The sequence below is a fragment of the Leptomonas pyrrhocoris genome, assembly GCF_001293395.1.
Source record: "Leptomonas pyrrhocoris isolate H10 chromosome Unknown, whole genome shotgun sequence".
Taxonomy (NCBI): Eukaryota; Euglenozoa; class Kinetoplastea; order Trypanosomatida; family Trypanosomatidae; genus Leptomonas; species Leptomonas pyrrhocoris.
In genome coordinates, this window is record NW_015438379.1 from 487651 (window position 1) to 502615 (window position 14965).

The 14965-nt window shown below is 52.3% G+C and overlaps 10 protein-coding genes across 11 annotated transcripts; 1 reads left to right on the top strand and 9 right to left on the bottom strand.

Annotated features, from left to right (window-relative positions):
* Positions 1 to 41: 41 nt before the first annotated feature.
* On the bottom strand, positions 42 to 1830 carry ABB37_08349 (hypothetical protein; the record flags this gene model as incomplete). The annotated part of the gene is made up of 1 exon (XM_015807326.1): positions 42 to 1830. The coding sequence occupies exon 1, from the start codon at positions 1167 to 1169 to the stop codon at positions 42 to 44; it is 1128 nt and encodes a 375-aa protein (XP_015654275.1). The 5' UTR covers positions 1170 to 1830.
* A 730-nt stretch (positions 1831 to 2560) lies between these two features.
* On the bottom strand, positions 2561 to 3202 carry ABB37_08350 (putative Ribonuclease mar1mAR1 ribonuclease; the record flags this gene model as incomplete). 2 transcript variants are annotated; one of them, XM_015807328.1, is made up of 1 exon in its annotated part: positions 2561 to 3202. In XM_015807328.1, exon 1 carries the CDS (start codon positions 3137 to 3139, stop codon positions 2561 to 2563), a length of 579 nt encoding a protein of 192 aa, XP_015654277.1. In that variant the 5' UTR covers positions 3140 to 3202. The 2 variants fall into 2 exon arrangements, with proteins under 2 accessions (XP_015654277.1, XP_015654276.1); XM_015807327.1 differs by having other exon boundaries at positions 2561 to 3198.
* A 643-nt stretch (positions 3203 to 3845) lies between these two features.
* On the bottom strand, positions 3846 to 5176 carry ABB37_08351 (hypothetical protein; the record flags this gene model as incomplete). The annotated part of the gene is made up of 1 exon (XM_015807329.1): positions 3846 to 5176. Exon 1 carries the CDS (start codon positions 5124 to 5126, stop codon positions 3846 to 3848), a length of 1281 nt encoding a protein of 426 aa, XP_015654278.1. The 5' UTR covers positions 5127 to 5176.
* Positions 5177 to 5450: 274 nt separating this feature from the next.
* ABB37_08352 (hypothetical protein) lies at positions 5451 to 5935 on the bottom strand (the record flags this gene model as incomplete). The annotated part of the gene is made up of 1 exon (XM_015807330.1): positions 5451 to 5935. Exon 1 carries the CDS (start codon positions 5772 to 5774, stop codon positions 5451 to 5453), a length of 324 nt encoding a protein of 107 aa, XP_015654279.1. The 5' UTR covers positions 5775 to 5935.
* A 477-nt stretch (positions 5936 to 6412) lies between these two features.
* Positions 6413 to 7943, bottom strand: ABB37_08353 (putative mitochondrial hypothetical protein; the record flags this gene model as incomplete). Its single annotated transcript, XM_015807331.1, has 1 exon — positions 6413 to 7943. Exon 1 carries the CDS (start codon positions 7910 to 7912, stop codon positions 6413 to 6415), a length of 1500 nt encoding a protein of 499 aa, XP_015654280.1. The 5' UTR covers positions 7913 to 7943.
* A 557-nt stretch (positions 7944 to 8500) lies between these two features.
* On the bottom strand, positions 8501 to 9450 carry ABB37_08354 (putative Proteasome beta-1 subunit; the record flags this gene model as incomplete). The annotated part of the gene is made up of 1 exon (XM_015807332.1): positions 8501 to 9450. Exon 1 carries the CDS (start codon positions 9347 to 9349, stop codon positions 8501 to 8503), a length of 849 nt encoding a protein of 282 aa, XP_015654281.1. The 5' UTR covers positions 9350 to 9450.
* Positions 9451 to 9920: 470 nt separating this feature from the next.
* On the bottom strand, positions 9921 to 10657 carry ABB37_08355 (hypothetical protein; the record flags this gene model as incomplete). Its single annotated transcript, XM_015807333.1, has 1 exon — positions 9921 to 10657. The coding sequence occupies exon 1, from the start codon at positions 10566 to 10568 to the stop codon at positions 9921 to 9923; it is 648 nt and encodes a 215-aa protein (XP_015654282.1). The 5' UTR covers positions 10569 to 10657.
* A 400-nt stretch (positions 10658 to 11057) lies between these two features.
* ABB37_08356 (putative translation initiation factor EIF-2b alpha subunit) lies at positions 11058 to 12041 on the bottom strand (the record flags this gene model as incomplete). The annotated part of the gene is made up of 1 exon (XM_015807334.1): positions 11058 to 12041. The coding sequence occupies exon 1, from the start codon at positions 11961 to 11963 to the stop codon at positions 11058 to 11060; it is 906 nt and encodes a 301-aa protein (XP_015654283.1). The 5' UTR covers positions 11964 to 12041.
* A 281-nt stretch (positions 12042 to 12322) lies between these two features.
* ABB37_08357 (hypothetical protein) lies at positions 12323 to 13192 on the bottom strand (the record flags this gene model as incomplete). Its single annotated transcript, XM_015807335.1, has 1 exon — positions 12323 to 13192. The coding sequence occupies one exon, from the start codon at positions 13190 to 13192 to the stop codon at positions 12323 to 12325; it is 870 nt and encodes a 289-aa protein (XP_015654284.1).
* A 119-nt stretch (positions 13193 to 13311) lies between these two features.
* Positions 13312 to 13875, top strand: ABB37_08358 (putative dynein heavy chain; the record flags this gene model as incomplete). Its single annotated transcript, XM_015807336.1, has 1 exon — positions 13312 to 13875. One exon carries the CDS (start codon positions 13312 to 13314, stop codon positions 13873 to 13875), a length of 564 nt encoding a protein of 187 aa, XP_015654285.1.
* Between the last annotated feature and the right edge of the window lie 1090 nt (positions 13876 to 14965).

The following is a 14965-nucleotide window of genomic DNA, read 5'->3' on the forward strand; positions in this document are numbered from 1 at the left end:
AGTTCCCTTTGGAACCGTTTCGTTGAAGGAGTGAGGCTCGCTTAACGACCCCTGCGAATACCAAAGTCGTACGCGCTTGCAGGGAGCAGTTCACCAGTGACAGGGCACCGGTAAAGCGAGATGGCGTCCGGCGCTGGCCCGCGAAGGAGCCCGCGTTGTGACGACTGTGGGTGCTCCTGCCTTCGCTGCTCCTTCTTAGCAGCCATCTGATCCTCCAGAGTGTGACGCAGCTGCGCGATCTTCTCCTGCGTCTCTCTGCGCTCGCGTGCATCCGCCGCCTTCGCCGCCTCGCTGTCGGACGCAACAAGGGCGCGCTCCCACGCTTTCTTCTCTTCGTCATCTCTCGCCCGCTCCGCCCGTTTCCGTTCCGCTTGGCGGCGCACTTCTTCGCGGTAGCGCCGCTCTGCCTCTGCCTTGGTCTCCTCTGCACGAGAGGAATCCTCACCAGCCCAGAATAGCAACGCATCATCAGGTCGACTGCGATCCACCAGCGCCTCCTGCTTTTGTTTCTCGCGTGCTGCTGCTGCGGCCACTTCAGCCGCATTCTGCATCTCCTTCTGCTCTTGCAAGCGACGCAGCCGCGACTGGGCAACTTCGCGTTGGAAGTCCTCAAAGTTGGCGTCCGCCACCTGCGCCGCATAGCTTCTCTCCTGTTCACGCTCCTCTCTCGTCCGTGCTCGCTTCGCTTCCGCCAGGCGGGCGTTGATGGCCATGTCCTCTCGCAGCCGCTGCTGAGCCCGCTGTGCTTCCTCTGATTCGCGCTTCTCGGCGAAGTCAAAGAGGGAGCCCACGAGAGCCGGGGGAGGGCGGCTGCCAGCTGCCGACGCCGTCAACCTCCTCTCTCGCTCCGCCTCCTGCGCCTGCCGCAACGCCTCCGCCGTCTGTTGCCGCGTCGCCGCCTCACGCATCTGCTCCTCGCGCATCTGCTGCTCTGCCTCCGCACGCGCGACGCGGGCGTTCTCCCTCTCAGCCGCCTCACGTGCGTCGCGCTCGGCACGCTGCTGCTCTGCCATTTGCCGATTCGCCTCCGAAAACTCGCGTGTACGGCGCTGCGTTGCACAACGCCGCTCCTCGTCCTCGTCGGCGCCGTTCCATGTCGAGACGGCGTAATCGCTTTCCGGAGTGGTGGCCGCTTGTTTTCTGGCAGTAGCGGCCTCAGCTGCCGCCATGCGCAGCGCCTCCTGCTGTTGTGTCTTGTGGATGCGTGCCTCCTCGTCTGAGCGTGCGGCCTCCGCGTCTCGGTAGCGCAGCTGTGCCTTTTCCTGTGCGATGCGCCGTTCGCGATCGCGGCGCTCTTCTTCCTTTTTGCGGTTGGCCTGCTCTTGGTTGCAGATCTGCAGTTCCCGCAAAATATTCCTTCTCGCCTTTTCCTGCAGCGCCTCATCCTGCCCAAACTCCGCGTCGCAACTCGTCAGCGCGTCGACGTTGTTGTCGTGCGCCTTTTCGGCCCGCTTCCTCTCCGCGAGCTGCCTGTTCACTCCATAGATGGATGGCACCTTGGAGTTGTACACGACGTACTGCACCTCCTCACCGTGTCGTTGCGGAGAAAAACCTCTCCTGTCGGGTCTGCGTACGACTTCGCCGGCCCTTTGCGTCGCCTGGCTAGCACGCCACGCACCCGATCAGGGGAAACCTTCTTGCTCGGCGGTGGATGCTGCGCTGGTGCCCATACGCGGAAGGCGTCCTTTGGAGGGGCTTTAGGAGCGCTACTGCTCTGCGCCGCGGGAGCCGGCTCACACTTGCCCACAGAAACACCCAGGTGCTGCAGCAGCGAAAACTCCGCGCTCATTTTCAGAAGACGAACTAATGTTCCCTCTGTCGTATTATCGCTTTCAACAGAGCATACAAGTAGACAACACCGACAAACGACAAGAAGAAGAAGGGGGAGGGAGGGAGTGAGAGAAGCACAGCAGCGTTTACATTTCCGGCACTGCAAGACAGAAAAAAAAAGTGATTGCCTGTAACGGACATGCAGCGCTTCACATCAACACGTTAGTGTCCCGATTTGGGACCAGCTGATTGACGTAACAGAGAAATACGTTTACAACAGCAAGATAGCATGAATGCACCGTGAGAGACTCCATCAAAGATGGGAATCAAATGTGACCCACTTTTTAGGCCTCTCACGTGCAGGCCACCTGGTCAACAACAGCAACTTCCTCCTGTAGGTCCATCCTTCTGCGTTTTGAGGGCACACATATGCAAACACACCCACCAAAGAGTGTCTGCGTTCACACACTATCTTTTCTCTGGTGTTTGGGCAGGTGAGAAAGTAGTCGATAAATAAGAACAGCACAAAAAGAGAAAAGAAAACTGAGTGTTTTTTTTTGTTAATAAGGTACTTTTGAAACAATCCGCTAGCATAAGAGGAGGAAGGCTGGGAGGAAGAAGAACGGCCGGTGCGTCGCTCGCCTCCTCTCATCGACGGAGGCCATGCAGACGTGGAGGTGTATGCAAATAAAACGACACAGTAAAGACTGGTACTCACCCCTTGCAACCTAGCACCTCCATTTTATGGTCTGCTCTCCATTTGACCGGATAAAACGTGTGTTTGAGCTCATTACAACGGGATAGGTGGCTGGTCCTGGAGAAGCTTTGCAAGCTGCTTGAAGTTGGGATCTTTCGCGTCCTTTGTCATCTGCAGGAGGAGCGACTCGGAAGTGGTCAACTCACAGTTGGGCCCCCACGTGCCCATGAGCTTCATGGCAGTCTTGAAGTCGGTCGTCTTCTGGCTGCCGAGTCCGTCGACGGTGAGAACGACGCGCTTGTTCATGTCCAGCAGGTCCGCAGCGGTCTGCATCACGCAGACGTGACCCTCGATGCCGAAAAGAACGACGTTGTCCACGTCCTTCAGAAGCGCCTCCACCTCGGGAACAATACAGGAGAAACGCGTCTTCTCAACCATGTGGGCGGTCTTGGGCAGGCTGATTTCCTTCACCGTGCGTCCGAGGCCCTTCGGGTACTGCTCCGTCACGATGTACTTCGTGTACTCTGGCAAAATCTCGTGCATGCGCGCGAAGCGATTCGCAACAAAAACGCAGTTGGGGAAATTTTTGATGCGCTCACTGAAGGCGGTTTGCAGGTCGACGCAAACGAAGGCAGTCTTGCCCTTGGAGTAGTGCGAGAGCAGACGAGACATGGTCGCTTAGTTCTTATTTTTCTAGAGCGTGTGTTCGGATAAGTGGCGAGTGATTTCTCTTTCTATCGACAGGGGGGCGAGGCAAACGCGAAAGCACGAACGAAACAAAAAGACGAGCGGAAAAGTCGTGTGAAGAACGCCCGGAAAGAGTCGACGTCCGAAACATTTTCATGAGGCATGGTGATCCCTAGGCGCAACGCACGGTGTAGCGTTTTCACGCGACAACATCGCGCAGCTGATCGGACGCCTACAAAATGGTACAGCTTTCGTGCATTTAAGCGTCGTGCAATATCAAAGTACTCGGTGTCGCGCTGCTCTGTTTCTTTCGGGAACCATTACTATAGATGCTAGCAAATATCGCTGATCAGTAGCAGAGCATGTTCAAGTAAAAGTGCTGCAACAAAAATGGGGAGCAGCTTCGTTTAGTATTAAGTGTTTCTTGACAAAGCAATGAAAGTCAAGACCACGGGTGTCCACGGGTCCATGGGAAGGAAGGCAAACAGAGCGCATTCAACGACGATCAAGCGGATGTACACACATAAGAGTGAAGACGTGACGTTGATGCACAATAAAAAGCATTTGCGTTTTGTTGTTGAAGCAGCGGCGAGTTACCTCGGTGACTAGGTCGAAAGCCGTGCGCGCAAACGCACATTCCCATGGGTGGGAGCAGCGGCCGTGCCACACATGAAGGAAAGAGAGTCGCGGGTTATTCGTCGGGCGGCAGCTTCGGCACTTCTGGCAGCGGAAGCTCGTGTGCCTGCAGAAGCTGGCACATCCGGCGCATCTTCGACACAGCGATCTCCTCCAGTCTTTTGTGATGCGAATCGCTCTCGGGAGGTGCGTCTTCCTTGATGGCGCCGAAGATGATCTCACGTGCGATGGCAACCACGGCGCGCTCCAGCATTGGTTGTGCCCAGCTGAAGGCGTGATCCTGGGTTCCCGGTGTGACAAGCGGACGCTTTGCGTACACGCCCAACTCTTGCACTTCGAGACGCTTGTCGGTGATCTCGACGATACAGGCGTTGTTGCGATTTACACCGCAGAAGGACGGCGCGGAAAAAATCGTCAGCACCGCCGGCACCTGCGTCTCCGGGTGAATGCGGCCCAGCATGTAGCCGGGGAAGTAGATGGATTCCTTGTAGTGGTTGGGGCGGGCAAAGCTGTCGTAGTCCGGCCTGCTAGTGTGGTACTCCATGCCCACAATAAGCATGCCAAGGCGGTTGCGGCTCAAGAAATTGCACGCCGCGTTAAACGTGTAGCGGAAGGCCAATTCGTTGCTTTGCGATGCCACAAACGTGCTGCCGTCCGCAATGCGTTCCTCGTCCTCGTCCATCGGCTCATTCAGCACAAACTCCTTCAGTGAGTCCTGTGTCACACGCTTCGCCTCCATATCCTCCAGCGTCCTGTACCCAGAAGCGGGGCCACCGGCGACGCAGAAGTACTTGTTCTCTACAACGCAGGCGATCGGCAGCACCGCAAAGAACTCTTTCATGACGTTCTCGCAGTCCTCCAGCGACGTTTGCGGCGAGCGGGCGCAACAGAGCAACATTTCATTACGCAGCGAGCCGAAGTTCTCCGGCTGGATGGGGTACATCATTTCGTGCTTGCCAATGAGGGGTATGATGTGGAATCGAGAGCACACAATAAGAGCCGCGATGAGGAAGAGCACCTCAAGAGATTGGTGTGCGCCATCGATGTAGTTGCCTAGAAAAATTATGTTCTTGATGTGTTGGTTGGGGAGGACCTTGCTGAGCAGTATGTTTGCAAAATCGCACGCGTGCCCACGTATAGGTCCGAATATCATCGTGTCTCCCCCTACCCTCTCCACCAGCTTGATTTTCCGCTCTGTCAACAGTTTCGTGGCTGACGCAACGGTTCGCACCACGCGAGGCAGCTCCACGGCGGTACCATCCCGCACGTGCTTTGCCGCCCTCCACACAACCAAATCCTGGTCAGCTTCGCTGAGCTTTTTGTGTTGCTTCGCCATATCTCACAAACGCAAGCTGCCGTGTTCCCCTTCTGTGAAGAAACAAATGCTAAAAGAAGTTGTTAACAAGAAGCAGAGGAGCAGTCCCAGGAAGAAGCCAAGTAAGCTGCGCGATGAGAGCGAGAGGAGAAAGAGCACTGCGGCAAAACGTTTCGCCCGGCTCTTGTATCGCATAATTGGCGCTCAAAGCAACGAGTTCAATGGTACAACGAGCGTCAACACTCAAGAGCAGATACTTGAAAACGCCACCTCCTTCATTATCGAGGTTTGCCGAAGAGCCATTTTTTTTCTTTCAAATAGTATCTTTTCTTTTGTTGTGAAGCATCATATGTCCGGCAGTGTCTGCAGCTGTTCTTTTGTGTCGTAATAGAGCGATACGAGCGCTGCAACTTCCAAAAACAAATTCGTCACCTCCTGCGTGCACGACGATGGAGAAAAAGTGCGCATGGCATCCGATACGATCTGGTCACGCGACGAGCCCACTACGTGGTAAGCGTTCATTGCGGCGCGTCGGCTATAGGCACCTGCGTACACTGGCGGCAGAGTTGCGTGCTCCGCACCAGTGAAAGGCGCAACAGCGTAAAAGCGCTTGATGCTATCAAAATTGGGCTGCACCAGTGCACCTCGTTTTTTGCCACGTTTGACCATTGCCAACTAAGTAGATGAATGCCTTTTCCGGTCTGGGTCGTAAGATCGCCGCGAAACACTTGCGATGATAAAGGAGTGTACTTCGCTCTGTTGTATTGAAAAGAGGCGCTGCAGCGGAGTGAATACTCGCACAAACGAAGTCGAAACCGAGCCCGCCCCGCTTAGCAACAGTATTGCGAGATTGTGAAAACAAAGGAGGAGAGGCGTTTCGAAAGGTGCAGTGATTGAGTATGTTGATTATATGATAGCCTCAGAATGAAATGCGCATACAACACCACACCACTCGCATGAATCCTCACGTACAAGACAAATGGCTCATAAAAACACAACAAGCAGAAGCACTAGAAAAGAGCGCTGCCTGTCTATTTCTTCGTCACGTTGAGACATCCGCTGCGTATGATGTTTCAGACCGAGTTCATGTTTGTTTTGTCGTCTGCAGCCGAGTAACGCTAATATTTTCTCTCTAGATTGCAACGAAGGAAGAAGTACATCGTTCTTAGCATTCACAGAACCACAGAGGGTTCGCGCCGACACCGCAGGTACTTCTTCTCCTCAAAAGATCACTCAAAATAATGTAACGAACAAGACCAACAACAGCCCCTTCATTCGCGGTGGGCACACAACCGTTAGCAGCAGATTTACTGCTTCCTCGCACGCCCAACTGCCGCCATATTAGCACTCTGCCACATTCTGCGCCGCGCCAGCAGATACTGCTTTTGGCGAGTGCGTTTGTACTCGTAGCGCCACACAAGCTCCTGGTGGTAGTGGTCCACCACACGCTGGGGGTTGCGGTCGGACATGAAACCGATCTTGTACAGCTTGCGCTCAAAATCGCTTGAGTAGTGCCACATTGGGCCCCATCCAAGTCCTGCCAGCTCACCTGAGTTGATGGCAAAACGCAGAAACGACCTGTACTCATATTCGGTAAAGTTCTCTACTTTCATGGGGTGGAAGAAAGAGTCCTTCTCCGGATCGTACGGCGCGTACTCGTCCAGACTATTCTTGAACCGGTCGGTCTCTACATCCGCGAAGCCGCTGATGCCGTCAAACGGCTTGAAGTCACGGGTCGTGCACGTGATAAAGAACTTGTTTGGGTCGTTCCGCGAGAGAATTAGCTTGTTGAGACCGCGCACAAAGCTGAGCCGCGACGCAGGAATCCTTGGCAGCTCTTGTGGGTACAGGTCCACGTCGGTGGATCCGTCATTCAGCGTCGTGAGCGTGCGGAGAAAGTCCGGGTGCGGGTAGCGGAAGTGTGTCTCGTGGGAGAACAAATTCCACCCGTCCACCGCTATCACGATAGGCTTTGTCTTCTCGGCGCTGATTTCGTCAAAGAAGAACTTGACGCATACGCTCTGACGATCGATCGAGGCTGGTGCTACGGCGCGGTGTCCCCATTCGCACAGGTCGTAGAGAGTCCGCGGCTGCTTTTCTCCTTGCTCCACTGGCAGGTCCTGCGGCGTCACCTTTAAGTCCCACCCTTCGAGCAGGCTGCGGTTTGCCTCTGCCACTGTGCGCAAAAAATCACGCGCTGCATCGGGTGCGTCGAAGAAGCCAGGAAGAATCGTGCTTGGCCAGCACCACTCACCGTGGGTCCACGCCTTGGCGTTGGGAATGTACAGCGTGATAATGCCGCGAGAGCGAGCGTAGTGCACCGCCTGGCACACAATCGCGCTTTTTCCAGTTCCGGTAGGCCCGTCGAGGATGAAGCCGCTGCGCCCGTTGGTCAAGGAGCGGATCGCCTTTTCCTTCGCCTGCCAAAACGAAAGCTTGTCAATGAAGCAGTTGAGAAGGTGGCTCTGTGTGCGATACAAGAAGCCACGCGGGTGTCCTGGCGGCATCAACTGCATGACCTTCCCGCCCAGTCCTTCCGGAAAATACTTAATCAGCTCGTCGTTTCCGAGGCAGTACATGGAGTTGACATCATTGAAGCTCAGATTCGCGGGGTAAATCTCTGGAGGGTGCGAGTATGTTTTCTTCACAATACGAGTTGCAACGCCATTCTTGAACACCCGTTCTTGCTTGAGTGGGATGGCGCCATCCCACATTGCCGGAGGTGCTTCGCAGGCATCCGTGTACGAGGCGATTTTGGGCCCCGCATACAAGGCCGCAACGCCCTTCCGGGCCAGCATCCCTTTCATGAGTAGCTTGTTTTTGCTTCTCGCCTCCCACTAACAACAACGACAAAAAAAAAAACAGTAGTTAAAAAAAAAGGCGTGAATAAAACAGAATGAGCGGGACAGGCAAATATTGACAGAGAGAGAGAGAGCAGAGCTATTTTTAAACAGAGTTTACACAACACCTGACTAACACTGCTGCCATATATTATGCTTTATCCAAGTCTCCCAAAGCGCCTTGTTATTTATTTCAGTGCAATGTAACTCGTGCGTGCAGAGAATCACTCATAGCAACGCGCCGATCATGCGGAGTTGCTGCTTCACCGTCTATCTGCAGCTGCGTAAACACGAAAATACTCGTTGTTCATGGAGACAACGCACCCGAACGTACCTTCATCCAACTTTGATGAGACGAAAGAAGAAAGCCTCCGCTTTGAAAACACTTTTCCGCTGCCTTCAGCTTTGCTATGCATGTCTAACTTGCCAACAACGAGAGATAAAAAGAGATAATAATAATGAAACCAAACGAAGACCAAAAATGCGTGCTTAAAAACAACAAGTGTAGAATCCACGCAGAAAATCGACCCTGACTCAACATTGCATTGCAACACCTCACGCAGAAGACGTGCGGTTACCAGTAATCTTCGCGCTGCTGCTGAAAGGCAGGTTCTGGACCGCCTGCTCCTGATACTTGGGGTCCTTCTCCATGCAGTACGGTGTCTTGTTCCATGGGATCGTCTGATCCTCCGGCTCGTCCGCGTCCAAGGCAATCGTGCGAATCAGACCACCGCTCGATCCGTCACGGCTGTACGCGTGCGCCACCGCCTTCTGGCAGAACGCAATACACTCGCTCTTCGACATTCCCGGCTTAAAGTTCGCGTCAAAGAACGAGTACAGGAAAATAGAACCACTTCCGCCCAGCGCGTAATCGAGTTTCACGCACGACGCGCCAGATGGAATACTGTAGACTGAACCGCCGTTGATGGGATCGTAGCCAGCCACGATAATGCCGGCCGAGATGTTCCACTTATTCATGTAGCACATCTTCTGAAATAGGTTTGCGGCGGTGGCGACATTTACGTCCGCGCCGACATCTGTCTGGTAGCTGCCTAGGTAGCTCGAGACGCGTTCTGCAAGCGCCTGCGTATCGGCAGCAGAACCACTGCGGCAGCAATAGATCTTCTTCGTTAGCTTCGTCAGCTTGTTGCTGGCGCGGTTCACCACATATGTGCCAGAAGATGTGCGTGAGTCGGCAGCGAGCACAACACCTCCCTTGTACGAAACCGCAAGAATGGTCGTTCCGAGTGACACAGCCTCACTCAGCTGCGGATCAATGACAGCTGGGTCCGCCTGGAACAGCTGCTTACCAGCTTGGGCAGGTCCATTTTCGGTCAGCTTGACACGAACATCCTTGGGGTAGGACGGATCCTGGAGAAGAGTGTGGTCTGGACGTTGGAGCATGTTTCTTCTTTTTTGCGCAAACACAAGCTGAAAAGTAGGAACGTTAACAGGAAAAATAAATAAAGCAATCGTAAAAAACGCGACGACAACAACTTGTTCACTTTAATGAGTGAACCGAATGTAAAATAAGAAGAACGTAGTGAAGAGAGAAAGAGGAAAGGGTAATAATAATAGAAAAGAGAACAGTAGGAATCACGACAGAATACATACATCTAAAAACAAATCGCGACGAAAGAGATGCTCGCAAATTATTCCTTAAAATAGACAGGCAGAACAGAGAAGTAAAAAGCGCTACAAAGGATGAACATTCAAGCTCTTTTATTGCGTACCGTATTTTATATCAAGAACAAGTGTTCTATCTTTGTCCCTTTTGCGCTTTATAGTTTGATGAACATAGAGTTGCTATGCTGAAGAATAGAACAGTAAAATAGTAGCTGATTAAATTGTAGACACGTGACAGCCGCTTTTTTCTCTTTGAAGCGACTCATTGTACGGTGAGCCAATAATATCGACAAGAAAACGAAAGCTGCAAAGTTCACTGCGAAAGTACTTGTAGAAGTGTTGGTAACTTTCAACGGACTTCAAAAAGAGCGTTTTTCTCTTCCGTCACCCGGTGATCAGCTGGGTTGCCACGGCCTTCATACACTATGTTAGTTGCAACCTGCTGCTGTGTTGACTTTCCACTGTTTTCTCCGAAAAGTTCAATGCGCAGCACATCCGTCTCCTCACCGTTGAAGCTTTCATCGAATAGAAAAGCAAGGGAGGAGACGGAAGCGAATTTACCCGGGTTGACACGGTACACAATTCGATCCTCCGAGCCACCTTCAGCAAGTTGCAGCATCTCCTGCGGAGCCAACCTTTGAACTGAGTCAAATCCGGTGATATTGCCAGTGTTCACAAAAATTTTGACGCGTGACGGAGCGCAGTCGTTCGCTGGACCGGTAATGGTCAGGCCTTTCACTCGACACAGAGAATTCAAGGGTGCAAATATCAGCAGTTCCTGGTCGTCGTCGCTGCAAATGGGAAGACTGTTATCACTTGTGTTAGGGTTGAAAATACGTCCAGCTTCCTCTGCAGAGTTCTTGCAGTTCCACACCTGCAACGCCGTCAGGTCAACTGCTTCGTTAATAGGGGCACCCAAGCCGAACACACCTTCACTCGACAGCGCATCTCCGAGATGGTTGTGCAGAGCTGTTCCTTGTCGACAATTGCAAGGCATTGTTCTTGAAACGTAAAAGAGAAATCAATAAAAATAATGATAAGAATACTGAAGTCCGTGGAAAAAACAATATGTATATATAAACGCGCTTTATTGTTTCCCCGGCATCGGAACGTAATACGAGGCAAATGTTGAGGAAAAGTAGCGATGTATTCAAGAGCAACGGGAGACGGTACGCAAAAAAGGAGCACACTATGCAATTGAAATCAGCCGCATTTTTTTTTTAGTTCTATGACATCGATGTATTAACAGCGTAGAGAAAAATGAGCATCAAAGATTCAGGCTTTCATTATTTTTTTTTTGAATCCAATGATTGAAATGCTAGTCAAGCAAAGTGAGCAACTCACATTTATTATTAACATTATGTCGCAGTACAAATTGAGTTATACGGCAGCAAGCCCTCTGAGAAGAGAGCACCAACACGGGTAGCATCAAGAATCACAGTCAACAACAGCGATAACAAAAACTAAAATCGAAAATAAAATCCAGTCAACGCTGCTTCCATGGAGCAGACGGTGCGGTGTGAAAGCGGAACATCTCATCGGCAACAGCGGATGGAGGCATGATTCCTTGGTCAGAAAAGATAAGCGTAATCATTGATGGTGGAACAAACTCTACGAGAGGAACAACCTGCCCAGCGCCATCTTCAGGTTGCTTCAAGTCTTCCGTTCCTAGAGGGAAGATATGCGTGAATTTAAACGTCTCGCAAAGCACGTAGCAAGGTACACTGCGAAAAGCTGCAACAATGGCGATCTGAAGCGAGCCTGTGGAATGCACAAGCCCACCGTGCTCAGTCACACAGTTTGCACCCATGACCACAAAATCAACGCTATTCATGACGGAACTCACACCACTGTCAGGAACGATGGTGCAATACTTCTGTAGTTTCTCCTTGAGACGCATTCCTTCTGGCGTGCCACTCACTTTCTCTAAGAGTGCCACACCAGAACCGCTGGGAAAACCTTTGCGCGCAGGACGACCTTCGCAGACGTAGAATCGGACCCCTTCATGCTCTTGGATGGCGCAGGCAACCGCAAGAGCCAGAAGATTACCCGAGCCGTGAACGAGAATCGTTGAAGTGTTGCGAATAAACGGCAGAATGTCGTTGATTTGGTCTTTTTGGCTACATTCGCAATCCCGCAACCGCTCTTCGCACCGCTTGTTCATGTCTTTCAGACTTTTCTGCAAATCGTTCGACTGAAGAGCATCTTTCGTTAGATTCACGTGAAAACGCTCGAAGCCATCGCCGAAAGCTTCGTACCGCTTCAACGTTTTTGCAATTTCAGTGTCCACTTCAGAGAAGGTTGCAAATTGTCGCGAGGTCAACACGGCCTGCACCTCGTTGACCGCTTTGATCATCACGCTGACATCATAATCTTCACTGGGAACGTCCATTTTTGAAAAGCTAAACGGTTTACCCTTCCTACAAAATCATAGCTTTTCGGACAGCATACAAAAAAGAAAATCATGTGCTGGACACGGAAAACCATATAAATATATGAGAGAGAGAGAAAGAGAGAGACAAAAAAGAACTTCGGTGCGCATTCCGCGGTTCCAAAACAACCTTGTAGCTATTGTTTATAACTTTTTCTTGATGATCAAGAGAGCATATAGGAGATATTTTTTCTTCTGTTATTAGCATCACTTTTGCTTTACCAGTTACGCTGTTATTTCTATTTCTTTTGAGGTGTTAGTAGCCTATTGTACAAATATATGTAGTAAATAAGCGCTTAGAAGAAACCAACTCATTTTTTTCAGTCGCCTAAACCGAGGTTTAAAGCCCAGCTCAGCATAAAATTGTCATCCGCTATCTTTTCAATACTTTCCAGCGTTGTGTCGGGTGCTGCAACAACACAGCGAACAGGACCTGATGAACAGACCAGACACTGAAGTGAGCCATCAGTAAATATACCAGAGCACAGACCTGCACTGATGTACGCGTCAAGCGCCTCCGAGGAATTGGCAAGGTGTCCGTGACACAAAGAAAACCGTTTCATAGGGCCTTTAACGACTAGCACTGCATCAACAATTCCCAGGTTACTGCACTGCTTTTGGAAAGCGTCACTCAACGCCGCTCGAGCAACGTTGTTAACAGCTTTGCCGTCCTTTGAGAACTTCGTTCTTGCGTTAATAGCAGCGGCTATGTGATCGGCGAAGATTTCATACAAAACGTGGTGTTGGGACCCAAAGACAACACACAAAACGTGTTCATGCGCGTGGAAATACTGCGTAGTTAATGCGGCTTGAGCCAAGTTGCTACTCTCTACGACAAACGTTGAATGCGTCTCGTCGAAGCTCTCCTCTTCGGAGCGTTCGTTGACATTTTTCCACAGCAATAGCACGCTGTTGCAAAGAACTGCTAAGGCTTCTTTGCTTCTTGCCTGTGTGTCGATGGCCTTCAAGTTGTGCGAGGCTAGATGGAATCCGGTTCTTGTGTCAACAGCAATAAACGGAACATCCATCTCCCACCTGAGTAATTGATGACGGAGAGGTGATAGGTTCCAACAGAGAAACGAAGAGGAGGAAGAATAGTTTAAGCGAGATCGAGTTCCGCTGTTTTCATTACGAGTCCGGGCAACCAGTTCAGCTACTCGTAACATTAAAGAGTAACAAACAGAAAGCATCCTGCCTCATTTTCTACTCCACATAAACTCGACAGAAATTCCTATTTAGAGAACAGTATCTTTCGAGTTCTAAAGTCCTCAACGATACATTTTCAACGAACTAAAAGAATCATACCGTTATGAGTTACCACTCATGGCTTTTGCTTGGTTCACTTTTCAAAAGGCTGCGCGGGAAGTCCTGTCTGCGCCTGGGGGCCGGGGTGGGAGAGGGGGAGCCGTCTACGGAAGACTGCATTCTCGCCATTTTCTCCACCAAAGGCAACATCCTTGAGAGCGAGGGGGCTATTGAGGAGCTCGACAGCTCCAAGGAGCAGAGCGACCGCATTGCGAAGCGGCAGGAGGAGATTGAGGCGATGGAGCGCATTAGTGATCGCACGCGCAACATGTTCATACCTGCTGCTCACCTCGGAGCCATTCTGTTCTTCTGCGTCACGGAGCTCGCCAACATCGATCCTATGTACCAAAACTCGCTGCAGTCCTACATGTCCATCTTCCAGGAGGCGTTGATGAACAGCGCCAAGTCGAGGTGGAAGAGCGCACCGAGGCCATCAACACCACCTTCAAGCGCAGTCTGTACCAGCGAATTTGCCGGTCCCTCTTCGCGCGAGATCAGCTGCTCTTCTCCTTCACCATGTCGCTCAAGATCTACGGTGTGGACCCGACGCTGTTGCGCTGGGTGCTGATGGGCGGCTTCGAGGAGGAAGACCACCACGCCGTGCCGAACCCTTTCACGTGGCTGTCGGAGTTGGACGGCTTCGCACATTTGACGGAGCTGCTGCGGCACTATGAGATGTTCTTCAAGGACTTCCACGAGTCTTCGAACCCGCTAGAGCTGGAGCTGCCCGGTGTGCTGAACGACGGAGTGCTGCAACGTCTCGCGCTCAACCGTCCGCACACCGCGCCAGCTTCGATGTGATGAACCCACCTCTTCCTCAACGACCGTGCGGCAACGGGCAATGTAGACGAGCAGGGGCGAAAAGGGGTACGAAAGGAGCTGACTCTTGCCGGGAGTTTCTTGAGGGACAGGCGGACGCCACCACGATAGCGGAGGTGAACAGAGCACCAGCGCGAAACAGAGGCATGGCACGACGAGGGCTGCGACAGATGCGGCGATGTCTGTGCCATGTGTGGTGGTGGTCGACTCGAGGGGCCTGGCCACGCCGAACACAACACAGCCCACTGCACGGCATGAGAGCCGGGCACTTTACTGAGCCAACCGGCAGGCGAGCAACGTGTACAGGGGAGTAATGGTCCGTCTGTGAGCTGTCACCTTGCTGGAGACGTGTGACGATGGCGATTCCCACGGCGTAGGGGTATCCGCTCTGGGAGTGCTGCGAGTGCGGCCCAAACTGAGGAATCTGCCGCTGTGCACCGTCCGGGGGACGCTGACACTGCTCCGTCTGGTGCGTGTGTGTGGCCTGACGGTGAGTGGCTGCGTGTTGTGTATGGCTGGACGGGTGTGCTGTGGGGTGGGCGTGCTATAGAGGGCTCTCTGCCATTGGGTGTGTGGGGCTGTAAGAGACGGAGGGAGCAACATAGCGTATGTACATGGTGGTGTGGCGTGCGCAACCTGCCGTCTTGTGCTGTGTGCGTTGGTGTTGGGGCTGCCGTGGTGTAGGAAAGGGCGGGGTTAGGGTTAGGGTTGCATTACCGAGGCCGAAGGCCGAGGTCATCGAATGGCACAAGCCTTATGTATATGTGTGTGGATCCCCTTCATTGAGTATATGTCGAGAGACCTGTGATATGGCACGGCCGCGCGGAGCGTGTTGACCC